This window comes from Phocoena phocoena, chromosome 5, assembly GCF_963924675.1.
Source record: "Phocoena phocoena chromosome 5, mPhoPho1.1, whole genome shotgun sequence".
NCBI lineage: Eukaryota > Metazoa > Chordata > Mammalia > Artiodactyla > Phocoenidae > Phocoena > Phocoena phocoena.
This window is the reverse complement of record NC_089223.1, coordinates 75,354,493-75,381,564: the sequence shown is the minus strand read 5'-3', so window position 1 is coordinate 75,381,564 and position 27,072 is coordinate 75,354,493. Positions and strand designations below refer to the sequence as shown.

Here is a 27,072-nt window from a genome sequence, read left to right as displayed (position 1 = left end):
CTGATTCTTCTCACCATCTCTTAAATGTTGCTCTTCCTCAGGGTCCCTTGAGCTCATTTCTTCTCTTCTCACTCTAATTATTCTTCCAGAGTGAATCTCCTCAAAGATGGTTTCAGTACCATCTATACGAGGCTGACTTCAAAATGTGCGTCCTTGACTTAAACCTCTGTTTACCACTGCCTCCCAGTCATAGGTAGTTGGGACTCCATGCGTTCCTCAAACTTGCCTCATCATCTTCCCCAGCCTCCCCCGCTGCCCTAATCACATTGGACACATGCCCTACCACCCAACCCACACCCACACACGCACACACACACACCCTCACACACACACCCTCCCTCTCACACACAAACACCCTCACACACACATCCTCACACCCACTCACACACACCCTCTCACACAGACACACACACCTCTCACACACACACACCCTCACACACACACAGACACCCCACACACACCCCTACATGCACCCCCTTACACACACCCTCACACACACACACCCTCTCAGACATACACAGACACCCTCACTCACATCCTCACACACACACACCCCTCACACAGACACACCCCCACACGCACACTCTCACACACACATGCTCACACCCTCACAGCTCACACACCCACACACACACACACCCCTCACACACCCTCACACAGACACCCACACACACCCTACACGTACCCCATCACACACACACACACAACCCTCACTGTACACCCTCACACACACACCCTCACACACACCCTCACACACCGACACACCCCTCACATACACACACACACAGTCAACACACACACCACACACACACACACATACCCTCACACACACACACACACACACACCCCACACACATACACCAGGTCCTTTTGTCCTCTGCTATTCCCCCACCTTAACTCAGGCCCTCACGTGGAGTAATGTGTAGCGGAACCACTTCCTGACTACTCTCTCTTATGGTAGCCTCATGACAATCTAACCTATTCTGTACACACTTTGGAAAATGTGAATCTGATCCTGTCGTTTCCCTGGTGAAGATCTTCCAGTGACTTCCTGTTGCCTTTAGGAAGAAGCCCCTGCTTCTCAGGGACCTCAGCATGACGTGCTAGGCTCGTGATGATTTAATACTAGCCTCGTCCGTCCCCAGTCCTCCACTCCTCTCCGTGCACTGACTGCTTGGATTCAGTATTTTTCATGATTTCTTGCCTTGGCACGAGCTGCTTTCTCATCCTGGGCTGCCCCTCCCTGTCTCTGTAGATAGTAACTCTTCATTCTTCACCATACAGTGGAGCGCTCTCCTCCTCCAGGAAGCCTTCCCAGAAGCCCCGACCACAGGCAGTCTAGGTCAGGGCCTTTCCGATGTGTTGCCTCAGAACCAGGATCCAGTGTGCAGAGTGGTTTAGCACATGTTATCTCTTACCACTGTGTGACCTGGGCTGGATTTTTAAGGCCTCTAAACCTCACTTTCCTCAGCTCTAAAGGAGAAATAATAATAATACATAGTGGATAGGGTCGTTAGGGTGATCCAGCGAGAGAATTTCTACAAAGCACTTAGCACAAAGGTTCACATATTGTAGGCACTCCGGTACCTTTGTCATACCGTGTCATAGTCATCTGTTTTCTTACCTGGCTCTTCCACCTTCCCCAAGTATGACTGCCTACAGGACAGTGATCTGCATTTGAGCCTTACGTCTTGGTTCCTGGCACATAACGGTGCTCAGTGAATGTGTGTTGGATGGAAAAATGCATCAGTGAACAGAGGGGGAGGCGTAACATATTCATTAATGTAGGGGTTCCACAAAAAATCTCACTGGTATTTATGGTTAAGTTTTATACCAGAGGTCAGCAGGCTTTTTCTGCTTTCCAGATGGTAAGTATTTCAGGCGTTAAGGGCCATAGGGTCTGTCACATCTACTTAGGTCAGCTGTTGCAGTGCAAGCGCAGCCAAGATAGTCCGTAAAGAGCGGGCGGGTGAGTGTCTGTGTTCCACTCACACTTTATTCTCCAAGACAGGCAGCTGTGGGCCATAGTTTGCTGACCTCTGTTTTAAAGTTCCCAGTTTATAGGGCTAGAGTACTAATTTTATTAGAATTATGTGAGAACAAAAATAATTTTCATCTGTGTGTGAAGTAAACCAAAAATAAATAAACAGAATTAGTTGTTGATGAGGGAAGGTGGTTATACAGAATAGATTCAGATTAATTCAAGAAATTCAAGAAAAAACATCTGCATAAAACTGGAAGAAAAGTTTATATAGCTCTTCATAACTTGAAAATGACTAAAGATTAAGAAATGTTCCTGCAAAATTTATCTAGGGCATAACATTAAATTATATGCAATCTGAAAATTGCCTAATAAGGGGCAAATAGAGCTCCGTGATTAAGCTTATGTACTCAACTGCTAGGTTTTCTGATGCTTGGGAAATGTGCAAGATTCTGAATGGTCATGCTGCCTGGAATGAGTTGGCCAGAGCTTGTCTACACCACATGGAAGTGGAGTTTGCAATCCGTGTTTATCGAACAATTGGAAACGTTGGCATGGTGATGTCCTTGGAACAAATAAAGGTAAACAGCATCTTATGGGTATTATCAGATTAGCATTTAAATGGTGTTTAGTCAAACATTTAAAATTTCTGCAGTTAATCTTACCTAACTCATAAACAAATTAACTGATAGACCACTACCTCTTCCTCCTAAGTACAGTCCTTAAATAAAAAACCCTCGTATTGGGCTTCCCTGGTGGCGCAGTGGTTGAGAGTCTGCCTGCCGATGCAGGGGACAAGGGTTTGTGCCCTGGTCCGGGAAGATCCCACATGCCGTGGAGCGGCTGGACCCGTGAGCCCCCCTCTCCGCAACAGGAGAGGCCACAGCAGTGAGAGGCCCATATACCGCAAAAAAAAAAAAAAAAAAGAACCTTGTATTTCTTCTCATTAAAACTGCTTTTATTTGTAGGGAATAGAGGACTACAGTCTTTTGGCAGGACATCTTGCCATGTTTACTAATGATTTCAACCTGGCTCAGGACCTGTACCTGGCATCCAGCTGTCCCATTGCTGCCCTGGAGGTATGGCAGCAAATGAGGGGAAAAACATGCAAAGAGGCTCTCACCTTTTGTAGAGTTAAAAGTCTCTCAGCAACAGATACCACATGCCTTCCCCCTCCTAGAATTCAGACTTCAGCTTTAAGAATTCCTGAGTATTCTTTAACTTTAGAAATATTTTCATTCTGCATTCTGTGGAGCCATAAAAGGCATGGTATTGTAACATTACCAAATAATTTAAAGTCAGACTGTGTCCAGAGAGGACAGATTCCGTAACTTACAAAAACGCACACAAATAAAAACAGCCACCATTTCTTTCTTTCTTTCTTCTTTATTTTATAGACAAAGATGTTTATGTTAAGAGTATTTTTTTTTGTTTCTTTTAACATCTTTATTGCAGTATAATTGCTTTACAATGGTGTGCTAGTTTCTGCTTTATAACAAAGTAAATCAGCTATACGTATACATATATCCCCATATCTCCTCCCTCTTGCGTCTCCCTCCCACCCTCCCTATCCCACCCCTCTAAGTGGTCACAAAGCACGGAGCTGATCTCCCTGTGCTATACGGCTGCTTCCCACTAGCTATATATTTTACATTTGGTAGTGTATATATGTCCATTACACTCTCTCACTTCATGCCAGCTTACCTTTCCCTCTCCCCGTGTCCTCAAATCTATTCTCTAGTCTGCATCTTTATTCCTGTCCTGCCCCTAGGTTCTTCAGAACCTTTTTTTTTTTTTTTTTTAGATTTCATATATATGTGTTAGCATACAGTATTCGTTTTTCTCTTTCTGACTTACTTCACTCTGTATGACAGACTCTAGGTCCATCCACCTCACTACAAATAACTCAATTTCGTTTCTTTTTACAGCTGAGTAATATTCCATTGTATATATGTGCCGCATCTTCTTTATCCATTCATCTGTCGGTGGACACTTAGGTTGCTTCCATGTCCTGGCTATTGTAAATAGAGCTGCAATGAACATTGTGGTGCATGACTCTTTTTGAATTATGGTTTTCTCAGGGTATATGCCCCGTAGTGAGATTGCTGGGTCATATGGTAGTTCTATTTTAAGTCTTTTAAGGAACCTCCATAGTGGCTGTATCAATTTACATTCCCACCAACGGTGCAAGCGGGTTCCCTTTTCTCCACACCCTCTCCAGCATTTATTGTTTGTAGATTTTTTGATGATGGCCATTCTGACTGGTGTGAGGTGATACCTCATTGTGGTTTTGATTTGCATTTCTCTAATGATTAGTGATGTTGAGCATCCTTTCATGTGTTTGTTGGCAATCTCTATATCTTCTTTGGAGAAATGTCAGTTTAGGTCTTCTGCCCATTTTTGGATTGGGTTGTTTCTGTTTTTGATATTGAGCTGCTTGTAAATTTTGGAAATTAATCCTTTGTCAGTTGCTTCATTTGCAAATATTTTCTCCCATTCTGAGGGTTGTCTTTTCGTCTTGTTTATGTTTTCCTTTGCTGTGCAAAAGCTTTTAAGTTTCATTAGGCCCCATTTGTTTATTTTTGTTTTTACTTCCATTTCTCTAGGAGGTGGGTCAAAAAGGATCTTGCTGTGATTTATGTCAGAGTGTTCTGCCTATGTTTTCCTCTAAGAGTTTTATAGTGTCTGGCCTTACATTTAGGTCTTTAACCCATTTTGAGTTTATTTTTGTGTATGGTGTTATGGAGTGTTCTAATTTCATTCTTTTACATGTACCTGTCCAGTTTTCCCAGCACCACTTATTGAAGAGGCGGTCTTTTCTCCATTGTATATGCTTGCCTCCTTTATGAAAGATAAGGTGACCATAGGTGCGTGAGTTTATCTCTGAACAGCCACCATGTATTATTGAGTGCTCACATGTGCCAGGCACTTTTTTAAGCATTGACATATTTTAATTCATTTAACCTTCACAACAGTCCTGTGAGATAATACTGTTATTTTCTCTATTTTCCAAATGGGAAAATTGAGGCGCATTTGTCTTTTATTTATTATGTGAAATTCTCTTGTGTATGAAGAGGGGGTTAAGGCTTGTGTATCATCACCAGTTTCCCAGAGGTGAGTGTTGCAGGGGAAGGATCAGAAAGGAGTGAAGGACCTAGTTCAACGCAAGGAAATAGAGAGCTGTGGCTGTGTAGAGTAGTGGTTAAGAACGTGGACTTTAGAGTCGGACGTGGCTGGGTTCAGATCCCAGCTCTGTGTAACCTTGAACAAGTTATTTCATCTCTCTGTGCCCTAGATCCCATTTAAAGGAGGGATAACAATATCTAGCCCACAGGGTGTTGTAAAGATTTAATAATGAGATTAGATCTTTTGGAACAGTGCCTGAAGGGCTGTAAAGACAGAGATGGTGGCTGCTGACACTCACATTATTTCACCCCAGCCAGCATTTCTACAACCACATAGAGGGAAGCATATTTGCTGTTGATTTCAGAACTTCCCTTTTCAAATTGTTCTATAGCAAATTTTCATTTTTAAATTTTAAGTGAACTAAATTACTTTTGTTTTAAGAAAAAAATAGATAATTTTACAACATTATTTGAGCTCATTGGGGACACCCTGGGAAATTTTCAGAACTTGGATTGGTAAGCACTGAAGTAGGAACATGGCTACACTGAGTGAGGGCAACGATGTCATCCCAGCTCTTCTGCATTAGCTGTGGACACTTGTGTGCTGCTGGATTTGTAAAGGATTTAAGGTGATGGCTTCACAGTGGAAAGAGGTGATTGCACCCTGTTGTTCCTTTAACCTCACTTTGAAGACTGATAGGTTAGCTAAGTAAAGAGGTTGGAAACAAAGCCCTACTGCCCAGCCCTGCCACACACTAACAATGAGACTTTGTGTGCAAAACTAGCCTCTTGCCTCAGTTTCTGGATCCCTAGAATGGGCACAAAAGCAGCTCATTAAAAAAAGCCTAGTTGTGAAAAGTAAATAGGCTAATGTCCTAAAACAGTACCTGGCAGAAAATAGCACTTACAAAATGTTAGCCATTATTAATTCTTTACAAAGAGTGAATAAAGTGAGGAATGAACTCTAAAAAATTAATGGTTTAATCTTTAATGGTTAGTTTATATGTGGAGTTGTGTACCAGACACAGCTAAAAGACCTTGGGAGCCAGAGAGAAAGACACGTTCACATTTTATTTACGTTTGCTATACTATTCATCTCATGATATAGGTTCAGATTTTCTCAGAAAATAACATCAGTTCCTATAGTAAAGTATTTCTCAACTTTTTCTTTATTATCTCCCCTCTAAGAAGAAATATTAATTTTAATTTAGCTGATTGAATTAATTTTAATTCAATTTAATTTTTTCCTATGGAGAAAAATTAAATACTAAAGAGAATAAGATTTTGTTTAGGATTGAGTTTTGGAGAGCCACAAGCCATTGTAATAGCCAAGATGTTTTTGGTCTCCAAGAACCAATTTTCACCCTTTTGGAGGCTCTGTCACCTGCATTGAGAATGTATGCTATAGTAATTTATTGTCTTTGGAAAGACCAAGTTTCATTTTTTAAACAAAAAGTATCTGTAATAACTTTTATTAAAAACTATATGGTGACTGTGCAGAATAATTTGCTATTTGAAATTAATATCTCTCTCTTCCTAATAGATGAGAAGGGATTTACAGCACTGGGACAGTGCTCTACAACTGGCAAAGCGTTTAGCCCCAGACCAAATACCGTTTATATCAAAAGAATATGCTATTCAGCTTGAATTCACGTAAGTACTTGTTTTTATATGTTTCAGTCAGTATCTAATTATTGAATATCTTCAATTCTAAACTGCTGTTCATTATAAGGCCATTGATTTAATAATTAAATCCATTGATTTAATAATTGCTTCTTAGGTGGAAAAAGCCATATTAATTATATATCCAAAAAGTGTTTTATTCTAACTGATGTCTTATCCATGATGTCTTATCCATGATGTCTTATCCATGTATTTATCCACTTGCATTTTCAGCATCAAAGTCTAAGTTCGGGTCTAAGCCTTTTCTATATTTAGAGTCTAAATATTATTTTGAATCGCATTCAGCCAACAACAGTTACACATAAACATTGGGGGTGACTCTGCTTTTCTTAACCTAAGTGCATGACCTTGACCTCTTTGAATACTTTGAGGATTTGCAGTGTGATTTCAAGGCACAGTGAAAAATACCAGGCTTTGTTCTACAACTTCTATTTGCTTAACTGTGTACTTTTTCTTTTGTAACTTGAATTGCACATAGATAAAAATTCAACAGTTAATGTTGAAAATCAAGCCAGAAACTTTTCACAGGTGGATATATAGTGCTAGAATAATAATCCTTCATGATGCATGATGAATAGGCTTCACAGATCTTTCCTACCTTTGAAAATGCCATAATCCATTCTGAGAGATTTAGAATTTTCTAGTGCTGTTAATTGCTAGATGGTCTTAACTGTCAGTAGTCTTAATTGACAGACTGTACATTTCAATGCTGCATAAAAGTGTAAGTTTAGAGGCATTCAAGATCCAATTGTAAACTCACCTTCAGCCATGGTTAATGCCACTAATGCAGATACCTGCAGAGACAAAAAATGAATAATTCATTTGCAAATATAAGTTCACAGGTATATGTGCAATGGCAGTTACATCACAACTGGACAATTTCTTTTGACATTTATTATAGGATACATTCCAATTTCAAAAACTATAAAATGGGAAAAATACTGTTTTTTGAACAAAGAAAATATGGTTCTAGCATTTAAAACAACATTTTTATATAGTTCCACTTTGTTTTCTATAGACTTTAGATTCATTGAGAATCTTGACAGATAATAGTTGTAGAAATTATTCCATCAAAAGTATTCTTTCATTTCTAACCAAGATACCTTATTTAAAATTTTCCATTTTGCAAATAAAAACTTTTGGAGATTTTATTTCTTCCTAGTCAACCTTGATCTAAATTTGGCACATTTCTGCCTCTTATACAATTAATCTATACGTTGAAAAGGTCAAATAGGAATCTTAGTACATAACACAATGGACAAGGCCCTCCGTGTCTGTCCTGAGAGTGACTGGGTCTTAGAGTAAAGAGAAAAGGGTCAGTACATTGAGAGATGACCCACCATCTCCTGTCAGAGCACAAACACCAAAGTAAGCCCTGGAACCATCCAGAAAACTTCCATTGTCTCTTCTTTCAGGAGAATCAAAGTTTTTGTAGCAGACCCTCAAAAACTGTCTCGTTATAGTCAGATGAGCTGAGCCAGTTGAAAGCCTGTGATGTTATTGATATTTTTTAACCCTTTCTGCTCAACACTTCACCGTGAAGCCACCAATTCCCAAAACTTTCACTGCTGTTTCTGTGCTGACCCCTGGACCCTGATCTGGATACACACCCCAGCCCCCAAAATCAGGAGACTTTCCCTTGTGATAATAGTAATGAACTAAGTATATCTCATCATCATCCGATATCCTAGTAGCCACCAGCTGCTGATTTTGATGCTAAGGCCCTAGGCCTGTGCTCCGTTCCATCAGTCTGTTTTATTCTGCATCCATTGATTAGATCAAAGCAGGACCAGTCTGCCACCTGTGGGAGGGATTTAGCTCTCCAGTCTGGCACTAGAATAATGAGCTAGATCCACATGAGAGTTCCAAAATAAAATAATAATAAAGTGAGTGAACTAAAATACCATAAAAATAAAGTGAGAGTTCCAAAGTCACAATTTAGCATCTCCTAACTGGGTTTGCCCAAGGAAAACCTCAGGCTCCTGAAGGAGGAACTATCAGGAGACATCTCTAGCTGTGTTGATGTAATTTGGTCCAAGTATTAGAAATTCGCACTTAGGAACACTGCTGACCATGAAGCCCTGGGCTGTCCAAAACAAAGTTCTCAATCGGCTTCTCTTCCAGAAAATTCCTTGTAACCAACAGATGAGGAAACTGAGTGAGGATGAGAGAGGTTGAATAACTGGTCTAAGCTGATAAGGTAGAGCTCAAATAATGCCATTTTCAGAGCTGATTAATTTATTATGGAGGAGATGATTTCTCAGAGGACAATGGATCTCCAAATTGATCTTAAGTAAATCACTGGTCCATTCTGTTCCAAGCAATAAAAATGAATTGAGGTAATAAATATGACTTCTAGATATGCAGATCCATGTTAGCATTGGTCATGGGAATAGGGAGTGGCATTATTTATTTCATGTACAATACTTCTAATCAGAATAAGAACCAGGGCCCTTAATACTGTCATCCCCAGTGCTTTCCTTCATTTCTACCCAGATTCTCTTAATACATATTGTACTTATAAATATTGGGTGTTTGGAAAAAACATTCTTTTCTATGGTCACATGATTGTCTTTAGTGCCCTAAAGGAGATAATTAAGCAAAAGTGACCCATAAAATTTAATGTACTTCCCCAAAATGCCTAGCATACTGCCAAGTTAGTACCTTACAGTCTTAGCAAAATCTAGCTTAATAATTATTTTTAAAGTAGCAAAATAATGGACTGCACTTGAAAGAATGCATGTATAAATGTTGTATATCACACCTTTTATGTGCTTAAGCAGTTCAGTGACAGATGATCTTTTAAATCTTGTATATGTAAATAAGATACTTAAATGTGTATTAAAATTCACATTTTTTTTTCAGGGGTGATTATGTAAATGCTTTGGCTCATTATGAGAAAGGAATAACAGGTGATAATAAGGTAAAACCTTGAATAAAGATAAGATATGCATAATTATCTTTGGGTTTGTTGTTAGTTTCCTTTAAAAAATAATCTTATTTGCATTGTATTTATTCCCTGTATAGCAGGTGAGCCTTTTTTCAGTTTATTAACAGCTTTGCAAGGATATGGTTAAATCATTTTAAAACACTGAACTCTTAAAAACTGAAGTTGACAATATTTTTTTCAGTCTGAAAAAGCTATGTTTTCCATACACCCTAATTATTAGCTTCATATTAAGGTTGGGAGTATGATTTTTCTCTCTTCCCAGTTACAGGCTAGCTATTGATTTTCATAAAGCTGTTCCTTTTACTCTTAAAAAGTTTCAGTAACCACTTTGAAAGTGAATTCCCAGTCCATAAAAGTTTGTTCTGCCATTTCATTCCTTATGCTGTATCTTTTGTGATGAACCTGGTAAGCATGTACTTTACCCCCACCATTCCAGTCCATTCTCCCATCCCAGATGATCCCAGAATTTTAGCTCCAGAAGCTAAATTTTGTGATAAAAATGGATGTTTTTAAGTTAGGTGATGTCAAGATTGAAAATCTTTTTCTTTTCTATATTATATCTAGCATTTTATTACAAAAGTAATACAATTTCAGTATAGTCAATTTGAAAAATCACCAAAGTACGTTAACCTGCCAAGTGAGAGTCCAACGTTCTCTCCTCCATCCACACTCCTTAATGGTAACCACTGTTCATGATTTTATGTTTCCATCCAGAATCTCTGCTAAGCATACAGATATGTATCTAATAGGGATTTTTACTAAAAATGAAATCATTCACTTCCATTCATTCAGCAAAGATCAACTGAGAATCCATTCTGTGAAAAGCAGCATTTTGCTTTATGGTCTTTCCAAATGAATACATTGTGAATGTTTTAATTTTGTAAGAGCTTCTAAAATTTCGTTGTTTGGATGTACCATGTTTTTTTCATCCACTCCCTTACTGATTATATTGTAGTTGTTTGGGGTTTTGTTTCTATCAAAAACACCACAGTGAATATTCTACCTAGTATATATATCTTTAGCTACTTAAAATGGTATTTCTGCAGGATATATTCTTACAGGTGGGATTCTAGGTCATAAAATGTGTGCTTTTAATTTTTTGTACTGCTAGATTGCTCTCCAAAAGAACTTGTAGTAATTCATCCAGCTGTTAGTTGTGTAGGAAAGTGTCTGTTTCCCTCACATTCTCAACATTACCAATCTCTACCAATTTGATCAGCCAAAAAAAAGAAGGTATTTCATTTTACTTTGTGTGTGTTTGATTATTAGTGAAGTCAAGCATGTTTTATTTATTTATTGGCCAATTGTATGTTTTTTTATGAATTGCCTGATTATATCCTTTGTTCATTTATCTCTTGGGGTTTTGACATTTTCTTTATTTGGCTGCATCTATTTAAGTTCGTCCTTAATTGTGTTATTAAAGACAGTCACCACTAGTCACATGTGGCCATTTAAGTTATTTAAAATTAAATAAAATATAAAATTCAGTTCCTCTGTCACAAAATAAATAAATAAAGGTTTTATGTTTCATCAGGCCTAGTAGAGAAATTTTCAGTTTGATAAATATTTTCTCTCTTAATGTTATTCATGCATAGCATTTATGTGCCCAGTATATTTCCTCTCACGTAAAATTTTATACCAAGAAGACATACAAAGAAATGCAAGGTATTACGACAGAGGGGCAGTAAAAATTCGGTCTTGAGCACAAAAGATCTAGACTTCTAAAGAAAAAAATATAACTTTACAACAGATAATTTTTAAAAAAAGACTCAATGTTATTTCAAAATCTTGAGATTTGCCAGAAAAAATTAATGAAAGTAAACCATAACCTTTGGGCTCATTTTAGATTTAAATTGTTTGGCTAGAATACATCATTTTAAGTTAGGGTCTGATTCATTAGTTATTTGCCTTCTAATTTCAGGAACATGATGAGGTATGTCTGGCTGGCGTGGCCCAGATGTCCATAAGAATGGGGGACATCCGCCGAGGGGTTAGCCTAGCCCTCAAGCACCCCAGCAGGGTCCTTAAAAGAGACTGTGGAGCCATATTGGAGAATATGAAGGTAGACTTTTCTGTGGATAAATATTCATGTGGTCTCATACATAATAAATTTAGTATTTTGATAATCTCATATTATTTTAGCAATTTTCAGAAGCAGCTCAACTCTATGAAAAAGGTCTCTACTATGACAAAGCAGCATCTGTTTACATCCGCTGTAAGAACTGGTAAGAATTTGCTAAAATTTGTTCTGAGCAGGTGTGGAGATGAATGTGTGTTGACGATCTCCCCACTGGTTTTCTTGCTGCTCCTCCCAGCTGTACAACTGTTGCCTCTATCTGGGCCTTCCTTCCATCTCCTCTTTTTCTTTTTAGATGAGTTTACATTAATAGTAATAGCCTTCCTTCCATCTCCTCTTTTTCTTTTTAGATGAGTTTACATTAATAGTTCCTTTTTCAAAGAACAGCACATTTTCTTGGTTTAATATGGGGAAATACCTGATAGACAAATTGCTAGAATAAAAAAGCCCTGTTGTCCCCAAAGAGTTAATGAACTAACCTTCATTTTTCCCACAGAGGGTGGGCTAGTGGGGTTGAGGGCCGGAAAAAGAGCAATTAAATCTTTTACCTGTAGGAGGCCAAGATTTTTTAAAGATCATGATAACTGTTTTTTGAATCCTAAAAATGAATATCTGATTGTAGGAAGCTACTTTTAGAGCAAATGTAGTGCTGATATTATTCTCCTAAACCTACCTTTCTAGGGCAAAAGTTGGTGAACTTCTGCCTCATGTTTCTTCTCCAAAGATTCACTTGCAGTATGCCAAAGCTAAAGAAGCAGATGGAAGGTTTGTACAATTTCTCAATTTTATACAAATTTAAAAGAATGTTTTATAAATTAACTATTGATATTTGCAACCCTCTAAGAAAGGCAGAGCACAGAAAGACAGAAAATATCTTTACCCCTCACCTGGCTTGAAGTGCCAGACTATTAAATTTTTCCCACACTTTTATATACCTCAGTCAGTCCTTTATGTATTCATATATGGACTAAAATCTCATTTTTACTTGAGGGTTAAATATTAGAAGTTGAAATTTTGATATAATATGGCATGAAAATGAAGTTAGGCAATAGTCATTTTATTAAGGACGATAACATACAGATGCAGAGGAAAAGAAAAGGGAAGAAACATGAAGTTCATACCTATGGCTGCACTGTTTAAGCCACAAAACAGTATTAAAATATAGCAATGGATAGTTGGTATCCTAAATATACAAATATTTCCTGGAACTTTAATACAAGAAACTCAAAGGCACTAGGAGGAAATGGGCTAAAGACAAGGAAGAAATACAGTTATGAAATTATATTTTATGCAAACGTGAAAAAGTTCTATCTCACTAACAGTAATTAAATTAAAGCAAACAGTATATCATTTTAACTTACTGGGAAAAGATTTATTTTAAACTAATAACCATATTGTCAAAAAGCACTTGTTTTATATGACTGATGAGACTAAATTTCTAAAGTCTTTAGAAAGTTATTTAGCAATATGTATTAAGAGATTTTGAAAGGTTACTTCCTTCTACTTTTAGAAAAGTAACCTTAAGAAAGAGATAGTGTCTTGTTAAAATGGAAAGAGCTAGAGAGCTCATGGGGACTGAACAGAAGTCTTGAGCTCTGTCTAGAGGTCAACACACAATGATTTTATATATCACTGTTAAGCTATGTCTCTAATTGTGAAAAATTCCTTATTTTCTGTTTTCTAAAATAAGCCTATATTACTATTATAATCTTTCCACTCTAACAAAAACAATAAAATGTAAAAATTGTATATATATGGTTCAGATGAGAAAACAGTAAAATTGGTATTTTACTGTTAGTTTATCAAACCTCTGAAAAGAACATATTTTAGTGAAATGGTTCCTGGTATTCTTTATGATAAAAAATGAAGAAGTTCAAGAAAAATAAGCAACCACTATCAATAAAAAAGTGTCCCAAACATTCACTGACATTTTTTTCCCCAAATGTGACAGTGTTAAGAAAGTTTGTCTGAAATAAGTATCTCTTATAGATACAAAGAAGCTGTTGTGGCTTATGAGAACGCAAAACAGTGGAACAGCGTGATCCGCATCTACCTGGACCACCTCAACAATCCAGAAAAGGCTGTCAGTATTGTCAGAGAAACCCAGTCCCTGGATGGAGCCAAGATGGTAGCCCGGTAACATAACGCATTAATATTTTTGGACTTCCAAAAACGAACCTTAAAAGAGAGCCCCCGCTTCCTCTTATCAAAAAATCGATTCAAATGGAATACTTATTCTGTTTTGGGGGGGGTTTAAAAATTATATCTAAGTGTTTAAATTCAAAGGCTGTTTGTTGTGGTCAACGTATGAGAGTATGTTTTCCAAATATAAACATATGGTATAGAACTGCAGTTTACCGAATACATTTTTACTTTTAAATGGTTTCTCCAGGTTGAAAAAGATCTTATTTTGTAAATGACAAACTTCTTTTAAATGAGTCAAGTTCATTAAAGTACTTTGTTTCAGGTTTTTTCTACAGCTAGGTGACTACGGGTCTGCCATCCAGTTTCTTGTTATGTCCAAATGTAATAATGAAGCTTTCACACTGGCTCAGCAGCACAACAAAATGGAAATCTATGCGGACATTATCGGTAAATACCGTTTTTTCCCCTAATTTCTCTTAAAGACTTTATCAAAGGAACACTTTGACTCTTATGGTCTAATGATCAGATTTGTATATCCACAAGGACATGCACACACACCATTTATACACAGACACACACACCAGCTATATGTAACTTGTTAGATTTCAAGATCCCTACTATACCTTAAAGATGAGACGGAATTATAAGACCATTTTCAAAAATTAAGGTGTTTTGGGTGACTTCTGCGAGAGGCCAGATTTCCCAAATCCTGCTACTGCTCAAGGAACCTGGTAAAGCAAGGTTCCAAGATGAAGGTAATAGGAAATGAAGAACGATTTTTGAAAAAGTAAATGTTTTCATAAATTTTTTAAATTGAGTTATAAATTAAGAATATATGGGGGCTTCCCTGGTGGCGCAGTGGTTGAGAGTCCGCCTGCCGATGCAGGGGACACGGGTTTGTGCCCCGGTCCGGGAGGATCCCACATGCCGCGGAGCAGCTAGGCCTGTGAGCCACGGCCACTGAGCCTGCGTGTCCGGAGCCTGTGCTCCGCAACGGGAGAGGCCACAACAGTGAGAGGCCTGCGTACCGCAAAAAAAAGAGAATATATGATGTGGTTTTTAAAGATTTTGAAAGTACAAAAGAAAATTTTATATTCTAAGAATACTGGCTTATACGTTTTCTTCCCACACTTGTAATTATTCTTAGAAATTACTGAAACAATTTTCAGATTTTTCACTTCATGGGCCATGTATATATAACATTATTTGTGGTGTGATTTTTCTTTTTTTCCTTTTTTATTGTAAAATATACATAATGTAAATTTACCATTTTAACCATTTTTAAGTGAACAGTTTGGTTGCATTAAGTACATTCGCATTGTTGTGCAACTATCACCACATCCATCTCCAAAACTTTGTCATCATCCTAAACTAAGACTATATACCCATTAAACAAGAGCTCCCATTCCCCTCACCTCCCAGCCTCATAACCACTGTTCTACTTTCTGTCGCTATGATTTTGACTACTCGTGGTACCTTTTATAAGTGGAATTATAATATTTGTGCTGTTATTTCGTTTTTTTACAATTCACAAAATGACTGTAAGAATTGTTGGTGGGATTCATGAGAAAATTTTTGTTTCAGTCTTCAAGGGAAGTAATAGGTAAAAGCATCTTCTGATATCTTAGGAAGTCATTCAGGTAATTGGAGAAAATAAAGAGCTAAAGAAAAAAAGGAAATACAGATAAAAGCAACATTACCAATATTAATGTTTAACATGACAGATGACATTTCTGTCCTAACAATTGCAAATCATCATTGCACTAAAGCATTTACGTTTTTCTAATTTCAGAAGGATGTGGCTTATCCTAAATCATGCACACACACATATACACACATATGCCCTCCCACTCCCAAAACATAACACACTTTTCTTCACCTTTCTTTACTCCCTTCTTTTATAAACTCCATATCTGCCTTGGTCTGGAGACACAGACCTGTTCTTATACTTCGGTGCCCTACTGGGCCTCCAACTCTCATGGGTAAACATAAACAATGAATTGGAATTCCAGCAGCTTTGGGGTCTTCTGTGCTTAATATGTTTAAGCCTGTAAAAGAAAAACAGAAAAGGGACTTCCCTGGTGGTTAAGACCCCACGCACGCAATGCAGGGGGCCTGGGTTTGATCTCTGGTCAAGGCGCTAGAGCCCGCATCCCACAACTAAGATCCAGTGCAGCCAAATAAAAATTAATTAATTAAATAAATATTTTTTTTAAAAAAGGAAAAACAGTAATTATCTTTAAATAGCATCTGTTGTCCATTTGAGTATCATCTCCCTTGTCTGACAAATATATACAGACTGTTGTTTAAACTGGGCACTGGAGAAAGGAGATGGATTACATTTGCATTATGGTTAACTTTGCTCCTGATTGTTCTGAAACCCTAGGGAAATCCTGGATTGTTCCTTGTTTTAGGAAATAAGATTGAGACTCTTAAAGAAAGATGAAAGTCACTAAGGGTAATGTCAAACCGTAACCCAGCTTCTCACAAAGCGTCATAACTTCCTCTCCTGATTGTTATTTAGAGCGAAAAGAAGATGGAACATAGTTGATATGTGGGGTTATTATGGTGAATGTGTTTTGTGATGAAAAAGACACTGATAATAATATTTGCTGTTAAAAGATTTTCATCACCTCTTTTTAGATCACCTCTTTTTAGATCCTATTTTTAGATTAGCAATAAGAGGTAAACAAGTTTTGCTCAGATATTTTACTCAATGAATTTCTGTTGTAGGTTCTGAAGACACTACTAATGAGGACTATCAAAGCATTGCCTTATATTTCGAAGGAGAAAAAAGACATTTTCAGGCTGGAAAATTCTTCTTGCTGTGTGGCCAGTATTCACGAGTGAGTATTTGCCAAGAAAACATACTTTGGACTCGCAGGAATGATCAGATAAAATAAATAATGGTATTAAAATAATGATAATCATTAAAATAACGATATTATTTTAAGTAATATCTTAAAATATATTACGCTCCCAGACACCCAGATTTGAAATCTCAGAGTCAGCCTTAAACTCTTCCCCTCTCTCCCACATCCAGTCACATTCTGCCTTCGTAACCTCTCTCACAGCTCTCTCTTTTTCGTTCTAACTACCATCCATATAATCCAAACCTGGGTCACCTCACTTTAGATTATGGCAATGGTTTCCTATTTTCCTCGTTTTTAGCTTCTCTGTCTATAACTCATCCTTCATTTTGTTCCCCAAATGGTACTAACTTCGACTGACAAAGAGCCCCTAAAGCAGGGGTTACGGTGTTCAAGCAAGGGACGTAAACAAGTGAAGCTGCAGGGTCAGACTGTGCGTTCACTGAGTGACCGGGTAGGGACTGCTGGATGGGACGCGTTTTGTCTGAAGGGAACAGCTGTTTCTCACCTCCAGAAAAGTGTTGCCATTCAGGAGTTTGGGCCTACTAGCTCAGATCATAGGATTTTTTCACAAGAAACACAAGTCTGGGTCAGTATTAAAATATAGACCCAGATATTTGTAACATCTCACTGGCCAAAGAAACATGTCTGTGTATGAATTCAGGCCATCAGTTTGCTGTTCTGGCCTCTTAGTTACTGAGTCTAAACTCCTTAGCTGGCACTCAAGAGAATTTCCACAATTGACCAACCAGCCTGAACTTCCCAATCTGGCATCTAGCTTTTTCCATTGAAGAATCCTATGCTTCCGCTAGCCTTCTCCCGTCCCTGTTCTCCACCTGGGTTCCTCTTTGCCCTCTTCCCCACCTTCCACAGACCTGTTCATCTTCAAGTCCTTTTCCTCTGTGTTATCTTCAAGATCATCCTCATGTCTAATCATCTTTTCTTCTTCAGACCACCTATAAAGTGAACTGGCAATACTGCCCATTTGTCTCTGAAACTTTTATAACTTTAAACGTCTTCATAGGTGTGGTGGTGTGGCGTTCAGGAGTGAGACAACTATGGCTTAAAATATTTGATTATAATAATTATATTTTCATCACATCACATAGATCTCTCCAATTAGATTGTACATGATACAAAGAGACGGCCTGGTATTTTCCATAGCATCTAGCACAGTCTCATATACAGAGCAGCAAGTTGTCAGTAAATATTTGTTGAGTGAATAAATGAATGAAAATAATTAACTCTTCCTACCTAAAGAGGGCACATTTTTCATTCTGATTTCATTTGAAATCAGAATTAGATTCTTCAAAGGGTCAACTGGATCCTTCCCCTTTTTAAACTACACTCAGCCTTTTAAGTATATATTTTAAGACTCAGCACTGTGCAAGCTCCTGGTTAAGATGAAGATACCTTCACAAACTGTGATTACTTTGTTTGTGTGAAAACTTTGTTCTTCCCAATGTGAAAGCAGTCTGAAAATTTTTAATTTCTATTCAATTCTCATTTCAGGCACTTAAACACTTGCTGAAATGTCCAAGCTCAGAAGACAATGCAGCAATAGAAATGGCAATTGAAACTGTAAGTTAACTCTGGAATGAAACTTTCATGAATGCTAATTATTTTTTTAACTTTTTGAGGAAATTTCCAAACATTTACAAAAGTAGACCAAACAGCGTAACAACCCCCCAGATACCCATCATCTGATTTCAACAGCTGTCCGCACATGGCCAGTCGTATTTTATTCATACCTCCACCCTCTTTCCCTATATTATTTTAAAGCAAATCACAGACATCATATCATTTCGTTTGTGGATACAAAATCTATCTCTAAAAGATAAGAACCTTTGCATTTTCTTTTAGGTGTAACTTGCATACAGTAAAATGCACGAATCTTAAATATGCAACTCAATTAGTTTTTTCAAATAAAATCTGTGTACACCTGTGTAACCCCCATCCAGATCAAGCTGGGCCCAGAAGGCCCACTGCTGCCTCCCAATCAGTGTTCCCCACCAGGGGTAACCACAATTCTGACTTCTATTCTTAAAGATTTTACATGTTTATGGATTTCATGTAAATGAAATCATACACATGTTCTCTTTTGTGTCCAATTTCTTTCAGTCAGCATTAAGTAAGCGAAAGCATCTGTGTTATCATGTGTAGCAATCGTTCATCCTTATTCATTGCTGTGTAGTATTCCACCATATGACTGTCACAATTTCTTTACCCATTATTCTGTTAATGGACATTTAGGTTGTCTCAGTTTGGGCATATTATGAATAAAGTTGCCATAATGCTGTTCATGTCTTTTTGTGTACATAAATAAGCCCTCAGTTTTATTGGGTATATATCCATGAATAGAATTATTAGGTCACAGAGCATATATATCTTCAGCAATAGTAGGTACTGCCAAACATTTTTTCAAAGTAGTTGTACCAGTTTCACTCTACCAACAATGTAAAAGAATGTAGTTGCCTCCCATCTTCACCAGCACTTAGTCTATTTCATTGTAACTATTCTGATAGATGTGCAGTGGTATCTCGTATGGTTTTAGTTCATTTTTCAAAAGAATAATGAAAGTGAGCATTTTTTCATGTGTTTATTAGCCATTCAAATATCCTCTTTTATAAGTTCTGTTCAAATCTTTTTTCTAATTTTTAATTGTATCATCTCATTCTTACTGATTTGTAGGACTGTATTATATATTCTGGATACAAGTCGTTTCATCAGATAGATGCATTGTTGTAACATGTATCAGTACTTTATTCCTCTTAAAGCCTAATAATATTTAATTGCATGTGTACACGCTGCATTTATCCATTCATCAGTTGATACACATTTGGGTTGTTTCCACTTTGGGGCTATTATGAATAATGCTGCTGTGAACATTTGTGTACAAGTTTTTGTGTGGACATGTGTTTTCATTTCTCTTGGGTATATAACTAGGAGCAGAACTGCTAGGCCACATGTTAAGTCTATGTTTAACATTTTGAGTAACTGCCAAACTGTTTCCCAAAGCAGCTACACCACTTTAAATTCCCAGCAACAATGTATTGGGATTCCAGTTTCTCCAACAATAATTTCTTCTTCTTTTTTTGCCGTACGCGGGTCTCTCACTTTTGTGGCCTCTCCCGTTGCGGAGCACAGGCTCCGGACGCGCAGGCCCAGCGGCCACAGCCCACAGGCCCAGCCGCTCCACGGCACGCGGGATCCTCCCGGACCGGGGCACGAACCCGTGTCCCCTGCATCGGCAGGCAGACTCTCAACCACTGCGCCACCAGGGAAGCCCCCCAACAATAATTTCTTGATATTGCTCCTTCGCTCTTGCTGTCACCCACACCTAGGACGCCCTCCCTCCTGCACCCCTGCCTCCTACCCAACATGCAGGACCCACTTCACACGCCACTCCCTGTAAAGTTTTCCTGAACTGTCCTCTGGATGAAATTTCACCCTCCTTGGAATCCTGTAAGTACTCTGAACCTTACTTACTGCTAAAGTTAACCCCCTTCAGATTAGTAGTTCCTCAAGGTCAAAGGCCCATCTCTTTATAGAGTGTTTAGCACATTGTGGACACTCAATATTTATTGAAACTACTGTGCAGGGGATATTAGTTTCCTTCCCATTCCTTTATCCCTTTATCTTCTTTCCACCTTGAGACACCTCCCCTGAAAAAAATAAATCACCTTTACTTGTAACATGCATTTTCTCACAGCCTGTGCACTGGTACCTGCTGATTCTCAACCAGAAGGCATAGCCCTTAATCATTTGAGAACATCTTTAAAATGTTCATGTTTCACTCACCCCACCCCCATCCTCTACACCTCAGAGTTCTGAAATACCTTCTTGGTGTGTGTGTTGGAGAAGGGGGGCAGTAATAGACCCCTAGTTGGGAATCATCACCTGAGAGAACCCACGATAGGGATGGGAAAGATGGGTCTGTACAGCATCCGACGGTTAGCTTTGTGGGGGGCCTGCTCACCTTGCAGTCAGCTTCTGCCTTCAACCCCTCTGTAAACCTTCTCTAAAAGGTCCCCACTGATCTCATCCTTGCTAAATATGGACGTCCCTTCTCAGCCTGCACCCTACCCCATGTTATGGCAGCATTTTACGCTATTACAGCGCATCTTTCTCGAACTTCTTACTCCCTTAGAACACTGCTTCTCTGCTCTCCAGGTACTCCTCAGATGGTCCCTTCTCAGCCTCCTTCTCTGGCTCCTCTCCCCATCAGTGGAAGTGTCCTCAGCATTCTGTCTCCACCCTTCTTTTTACTTTAATTCTGAGTGGCCACATCTGTTCCCTGCTGGCTCCCCTTTCCATCTATCCTAATGTCTTGGGTGTGCTCAAGTCCCTGAAATTCAAACTTAACTGGGCATCTTATATTTTTTGTTTGCTTTAGCTGGCAACACTGCCTGTTTGGCACCAGTCCAAGCTCTTTATGTGTATTAACTTATTTAACGCTTACAACAATTCTGTGAGTTAGGTATTGTTTTTATCCTCTTTGAGGTCCCAAGAGTGACCTGCTCTGGATCACACAGGTTATCTTTTGACCTCAGGCAGGCTGACCCCAAAGCCCTTGCTTTAACCATTTCTCCGTACGGGCTTCTTCACCCAAAGCCACGCACAAAAGCCATCGAGGTGATGAGCTCTACCTTCTCTTCCTTCCTTAGAGCAGTGGCGAGAGCAGAGGCAACAGATTGGTCAAAGCTTAGCTTTCCTACACCGGTGACAACCACGGTCAGTGGAGCGTGCAGAAATTCTGCAGCCTGAGAGCCTCTGTCCCCCACAGGTTCACGGCGACCTCTTCTGTGCTCAAGTCAGCTGATCTCATCCTTCCTCTCCTGCACAATGAAATTCCGAACCTTTCCTTACACTTTCCCGGAGGGGTGGCAAGCTAGGCCAACATGTTGCTCTGTCCCTAATGAGTTTCCTTTCTTTTCTGGTAGCTTTTCTCACTGTATCGCTAATGTGACTGCACTGTTCAGTGTTCCTTCTCCTTGGCTGAGCTCCAGCTGGGTTCTTGGCTCACCTCTTTTTTATAGACACAAGACTCTTAAGCCTCCTAATCTTGTCAGTAACTATTCCTACTATCTAAATCTAATACATTTCCGTCCTCCAATTTGATAAATAATTTTCCTGATCAACACGGCAGTGATTTAAGTCTGAGCTTTATGGAGATGACTCTCAAATCCAGATTTCCAGGCCAAAGTCCTCTCCAGAACTCCACCCCACATTTCCAGCTGCCTGCCCTCTTCTGGGACCCTCTGGCCATACTTTTATTTCTACTTTAAATTACATGTAGCCATATGCAGGTGCCTTTTCTCAGGGAGCTGCTGGAGATGAGGCACTTGGAGGTATATTGTATAAGGCCCAGTTCCTGTGCTCAAGATGGCATTCTCTCCATGTCACAGTCACTTAAGAAAGTTTTTATTGAAACATCCAAGAAGTACATTCTCTCTGTGTGTAAAAAAAATACCACAGTATTTTGATACGGCAACTTAGAAAAGCTATAGCTTGTAAGGATGGTTTTTATTAATGGAGACTCTACAAATGAATGAAGACATACCCTGAGCTTACATCATGTTTCAGGCACTTGATTATAGGTATTTTTACACAATTTTTAAATTTCATCTCCTCAGTAGATTATTTGTCCTCCCCCCGCCACCCCGCCGACCATGACCACCCCTTCCTAAGTTTAAGATGCTGGACTTATATTGTTTCTTTCTCTTCCTAAACAGGTTGGTCAGGCCAAAGATGAACTGCTGACCAGTCAACTGATAGACCACCTTATGGGGGAGAGTGATGGCATGCCTAAGGTACTAAAAGTGTTTTCGCCACTGAGATTCTCAAGTATCTTAGTTATGGTTTTACTTTATTCTGCCCTATTTTTATCTATTATGGCTTTTGCATCATAGATGTAAAAAATTTTCTTTCTGGGTGCAGCTTTAGGTCATCTAGACAGACCCTGCATTTTAGATATTGTGTACATTCACTCTTTGGAATTGGCATTGCCCCCTGTGAAATAGCCACGCCCTTCTGGGTAAGAATCCTCACCACCCACAATTTTTCTCAAATGTTATAGAGTTTTATTCTAGGAACTATAAAAATGATTACTAAAACCATGAGTTAGCACTAATCCCTAAAAATCAGTGTACTTTGTTCATATTTCAGAAATTTGGGGACTTAATAAAAATCCTATTTGCCGTAAAAATAACTCACTGAAAATATAAAATAGAAATAAATCATTAAGAACACGTTTTCGAAATAGGTGACTCTTGGATTTTGTGCAGAAGTTGGTCTTCTCTCAGTCCTAAGGAGGACAGACTCCTTTCAGAATGCCCCAGAGCCTTTTTCTTCACTTTTGCTTTGGTGTTTTAAGGGGATCTGCTTGTGAAGGAAACTCGCGTACAGTTGGCCCTTGAACGACACGGGTGTGAACTGCACAGGTCCGCTTACACGCAGATGTTTTTCAATAGTAAATGCTATAGTACTACCCAATCTCAGGTTGATTGAATCCGAGGATACAGAGGAACTGCAGATACAGAAGGGTGACTATAAATTAAACACTGATTTTCAACTGCGTGGAGGTCGGCGTCCCCTAACCCCAGCATTGTTCAAGGGTCAGTTGTAAGTGATTTGGATACAAGGTGCTGGAATGTCATAGCTGGAGAGGACTGTAGCCATCCTGATCCCTGAGTCCGTTTTCTGTATTTCACAGATAAAGACACTGAGACCCAGGGAGGCTAAGTTAATCTGCCAAAGGGCACAGGCCCTTAAACTGTGCCGAATCACCTCACCTTATGTCCACTTATTCTAATAATCAGCACACCAGCATCAAGTATGTGAAATTGTTTAGAGTTAACACAGAAATGGAAAATGGGCCAAAGAAAATTTTATAGGCCAGAGAAATTCATAGAGGTGTAAAAAGTTTTGAAATTCTGCGAAGTTGCTACATTGTGTAAGAGCACCTTTCCGTTTGAAGCACATGAGAGAGAACTCTATGGACTAGGGTTAGCACGCAGACTCTGAAGCCAGACCACTGTGCTTCAGATCCTGGCTCTGGAGAGGTGCTGTTGTGTTTCAGTTTCTCTTCAGTGAAATTAGTACAAAATCGCACCTTCCTCCCAGGGAGGCTATGAGGATTTAACCGAGTTATTACTTCTAAGGATACTTCGAATACTTACCTGGCACATATTAAACCCTGAATAAATACTTGATAAATAATTCTTTTTTTGTTTGTTTTCTTGCGGTACGCGGGCCTCCCACCACTGCGGCCTCTCCCATTGCGGAGCACAGGCTCCGGACGGACGCGCAGGCTCAGCGGCCATGGCCAACAGGCCCAGCCAATCCGCAGCATGTGGGATCCTCCTGGACCGGGGCATGAACCTGCGCCCCCCGCATCGGGAGGCGGACCCCCAACCACTGTGCCACCAGGGAAGCCCAATAAATAATTCTTTATTTGTTGGCTTTAAAAAAAAAAAAAAAATTGGGGGCTTCCCTGGTGGCACAGTGGTTGAGAATCTGCCTGCTAATGCAGGGGACACGGGTTCGAGCCCTGGTCTGGGAGGATCCCACATGCCGCGGAGCAATTAGGCCTGTGAGCCACAACTACTGAGCCTGCGCGTCTGGAGCCTGTGCTCCACAACAAGAGAGGCCGCCATAGTGAGAGGCCTGCGCACCGCGATGAAGAGTGGCCCCCGCTTGCCACAACTAGAGAAAGCCCTCGCACAGAAACGAAGACGCAACACAGCAAAAATAAATAAATTAATTAATAAACTCCTACCCCCAACATCTTCTTTAAAAAAAAAAAAAAAATTTCAACCCTCAGTTACTGGAAAGTGAACGTGATTCTAACAGAAATGCAAAATTTTAGATATTTCTCCCTTTAGCAAATGCAGAAAGTGATGTTTCTCTAACGGCTTGTATGTCAGGATGCCAAGTACCTGTTCCGCTTGTACATGGCCCTGAAGCAGTACCGAGAAGCCGCCCGGACTGCCATCATCATTGCCAGGGAAGAGCAGTCTGCAGGTAGGTCCCCAGTAGGCATGCTTTTCTCCCCAAACAAGTAGTAGAAGCCAGCTCCAGTCCCTTCTCTGTCCATTTCCAATCTAGGATTGCTTTGAGCCCAGAAGGCTAGGCGGGTGACCATTTCTGGGAAGTAAAATCATTCACCAGCACAGAACAGCCCCACTGAAGCCTTCCCACGTTCGGTGCTAGTTCCTCTCCTCCTCACAGTTCTGTCTCCTGGACGACGGCTTCTCTGACCTCTCCAGCCCACAGACCCCCCTGCACTTTCACTACCCTTTCTTTCCATCCCAGGTGTTTGGCCTTAACAATATAAAACATATTACAAGGTGGAAGACGATGTGGTATTCTTATTGACCTAGTTCTTTATAACACACAGGGACTGTTTATAGAATCTCTAGAATGGGTCTGTTCATGTCTATGCTCTGTACATACTCATTGAACAAGTCAGAATTAGTCTGACAAGCTGATTCTTTTAGTTGTTCATAAATATGGAATACAATTTTGGAAAATATGGAATTAAATGTCATTCTTTATTACTTAGTAACTTAATAAGATGATTAACAAAATCCACCTGTAAAATGGTGGCCCATAGAAAGTCCTCAGATTTCATCCTTTGCAGTAATGTCATCTTACCACCTCTTTTCAAGGAAACTATCGGAATGCACATGACGTTCTCTTCAGCATGTATGCAGAACTTAAATCTCAGAAGATCAAAATTCCCTCTGAAATGGCCACCAACCTCATGATTCTGCACAGTTACATACTAGTGAAGGTGAGGCCCTTTGAGTGACTGGGGACACAGTCTGCCAGGTGCGCTAATCACCTGAAGGGCTTTTGTTCTGGGCACCTCTCCATTGGACTAGAGCCATTTCCTAGATCTCTGTAGCATTAACCGAAAAAGCAAGATACAGAATAATTATACAATATGCTGCTTTTTGTGTACCCAAAGGCAGAAATATATATCTATGTTTTCATAGCAAATAAGATTAGAAATATACTTTTAAAAAAAGTCTAGGAAACATAGTTTCCTAAAGGGATCAAGGCGTGGGGCAGAGGAGGCGTGGCACCAAACCCAGTCGGGAGAAGAGGGAGAACAGGTTTCTCCATATAGTATATCTTTTTATACTGTTTTGATTTTGAAGCATATAAATGTATTACTTGGTCAAAAAAAGATTTACGGAAAACATTTTTGTTTAACCAGAGCTTCCTGAGTTTATTTATTCTAGGATGGTGGGTTTTATATAATTCCACTGTGTTTTAATACTATTTAATTTTCATCTGAATATAAAATAGATATTCAATGAGAAAATTTAAAGAATATAGAAAAGTATAATGAAAAAATAACTTGCCCCCTTTAAATCCATCACCAGATATAACAATTGTTAACACTGTGTTGTATATATCCTCCATATTTCTAAAATACATGTGTGCACCCTTTTTTCTTACATTAGGAATATATTTATGTCCATAAAAATCACTGGTATTTTTTAATCAGTGATTTTCAATAAAAACAAAATAGAACATGCAAAGCTAAAATACTTCTATTTATAATTTACATAAATGTTATATGTGTGTGTGTATATATATGTATATACACACACACATAGTTATATACAGACACATATCTTTGTAAAAATACAGGTAGATGCCAACTTACTTTTCCAAATTTTCATTTATGTCAAAGTACATCTTTCCATATTAATGCTAAGTCGGTTTTCAGGCCAGACCACAAGAGCTTATGCAATCTTGAAGCTTTCTAGGTTACAGCAATCATGTTATGAATGGCTTAGATCCTTATTATGGTCCATAACAGCACCGCCCAATAGAACTTTCTGCAGTGCTAGAAGTGTTCTGTATCCACTAGCCTGGCTGTGGAGCACTTGAAATACAGATAGTGCAACTGATCAACTGAACTTTAAATTTTATATAATCTTAATTTTTATTTAACTAGCCACATGTGACTAGTGGCTACCATTTTAGGCCCCATAGGTCTATAGTCCTGATTGTAAGAGAAAACTTAGAATTCCAGCTTGCACCACCAGGAGTACATTTCCCTTCGGAGCCGCATGGGGTCCCTTCTCTCGTACAGAAAGGAATAGAAAGGGGGAGGGAGGACTTTCTCAGCTTCATACATCAGTGCTGGTGCCAATGTGCTGGGGCACAGAATCCAGCCTTTAGGGGTGGAGGGGAGGATAGAAACAAGTTAGTGGAAGATG

The 27,072-nt window shown here is 39.1% G+C and overlaps 1 protein-coding gene across 1 annotated transcript in view; it reads left to right on the top strand.

Moving 5' to 3' along the window:
* WDR19 (WD repeat domain 19) overlaps window positions 1-27,072 on the top strand; it is an 83,694-nt gene that overhangs the window by 42,012 nt on the left and 14,610 nt on the right. The window contains exons 18-31 of the mRNA XM_065877156.1: window positions 2,403-2,562; window positions 2,950-3,060; window positions 6,650-6,759; window positions 9,655-9,712; window positions 11,661-11,801; window positions 11,882-11,964; window positions 12,498-12,581; window positions 13,806-13,952; window positions 14,284-14,408; window positions 16,695-16,807; window positions 18,344-18,412; window positions 22,567-22,644; window positions 24,760-24,856; window positions 25,504-25,628. Coding sequence (XP_065733228.1) covers window positions 2,403-2,562; window positions 2,950-3,060; window positions 6,650-6,759; window positions 9,655-9,712; window positions 11,661-11,801; window positions 11,882-11,964; window positions 12,498-12,581; window positions 13,806-13,952; window positions 14,284-14,408; window positions 16,695-16,807; window positions 18,344-18,412; window positions 22,567-22,644; window positions 24,760-24,856; window positions 25,504-25,628 — 1,501 coding nt within the window. The remainder of the gene's footprint in view (window positions 1-2,402; window positions 2,563-2,949; window positions 3,061-6,649; window positions 6,760-9,654; window positions 9,713-11,660; window positions 11,802-11,881; window positions 11,965-12,497; window positions 12,582-13,805; window positions 13,953-14,283; window positions 14,409-16,694; window positions 16,808-18,343; window positions 18,413-22,566; window positions 22,645-24,759; window positions 24,857-25,503; window positions 25,629-27,072) is intronic.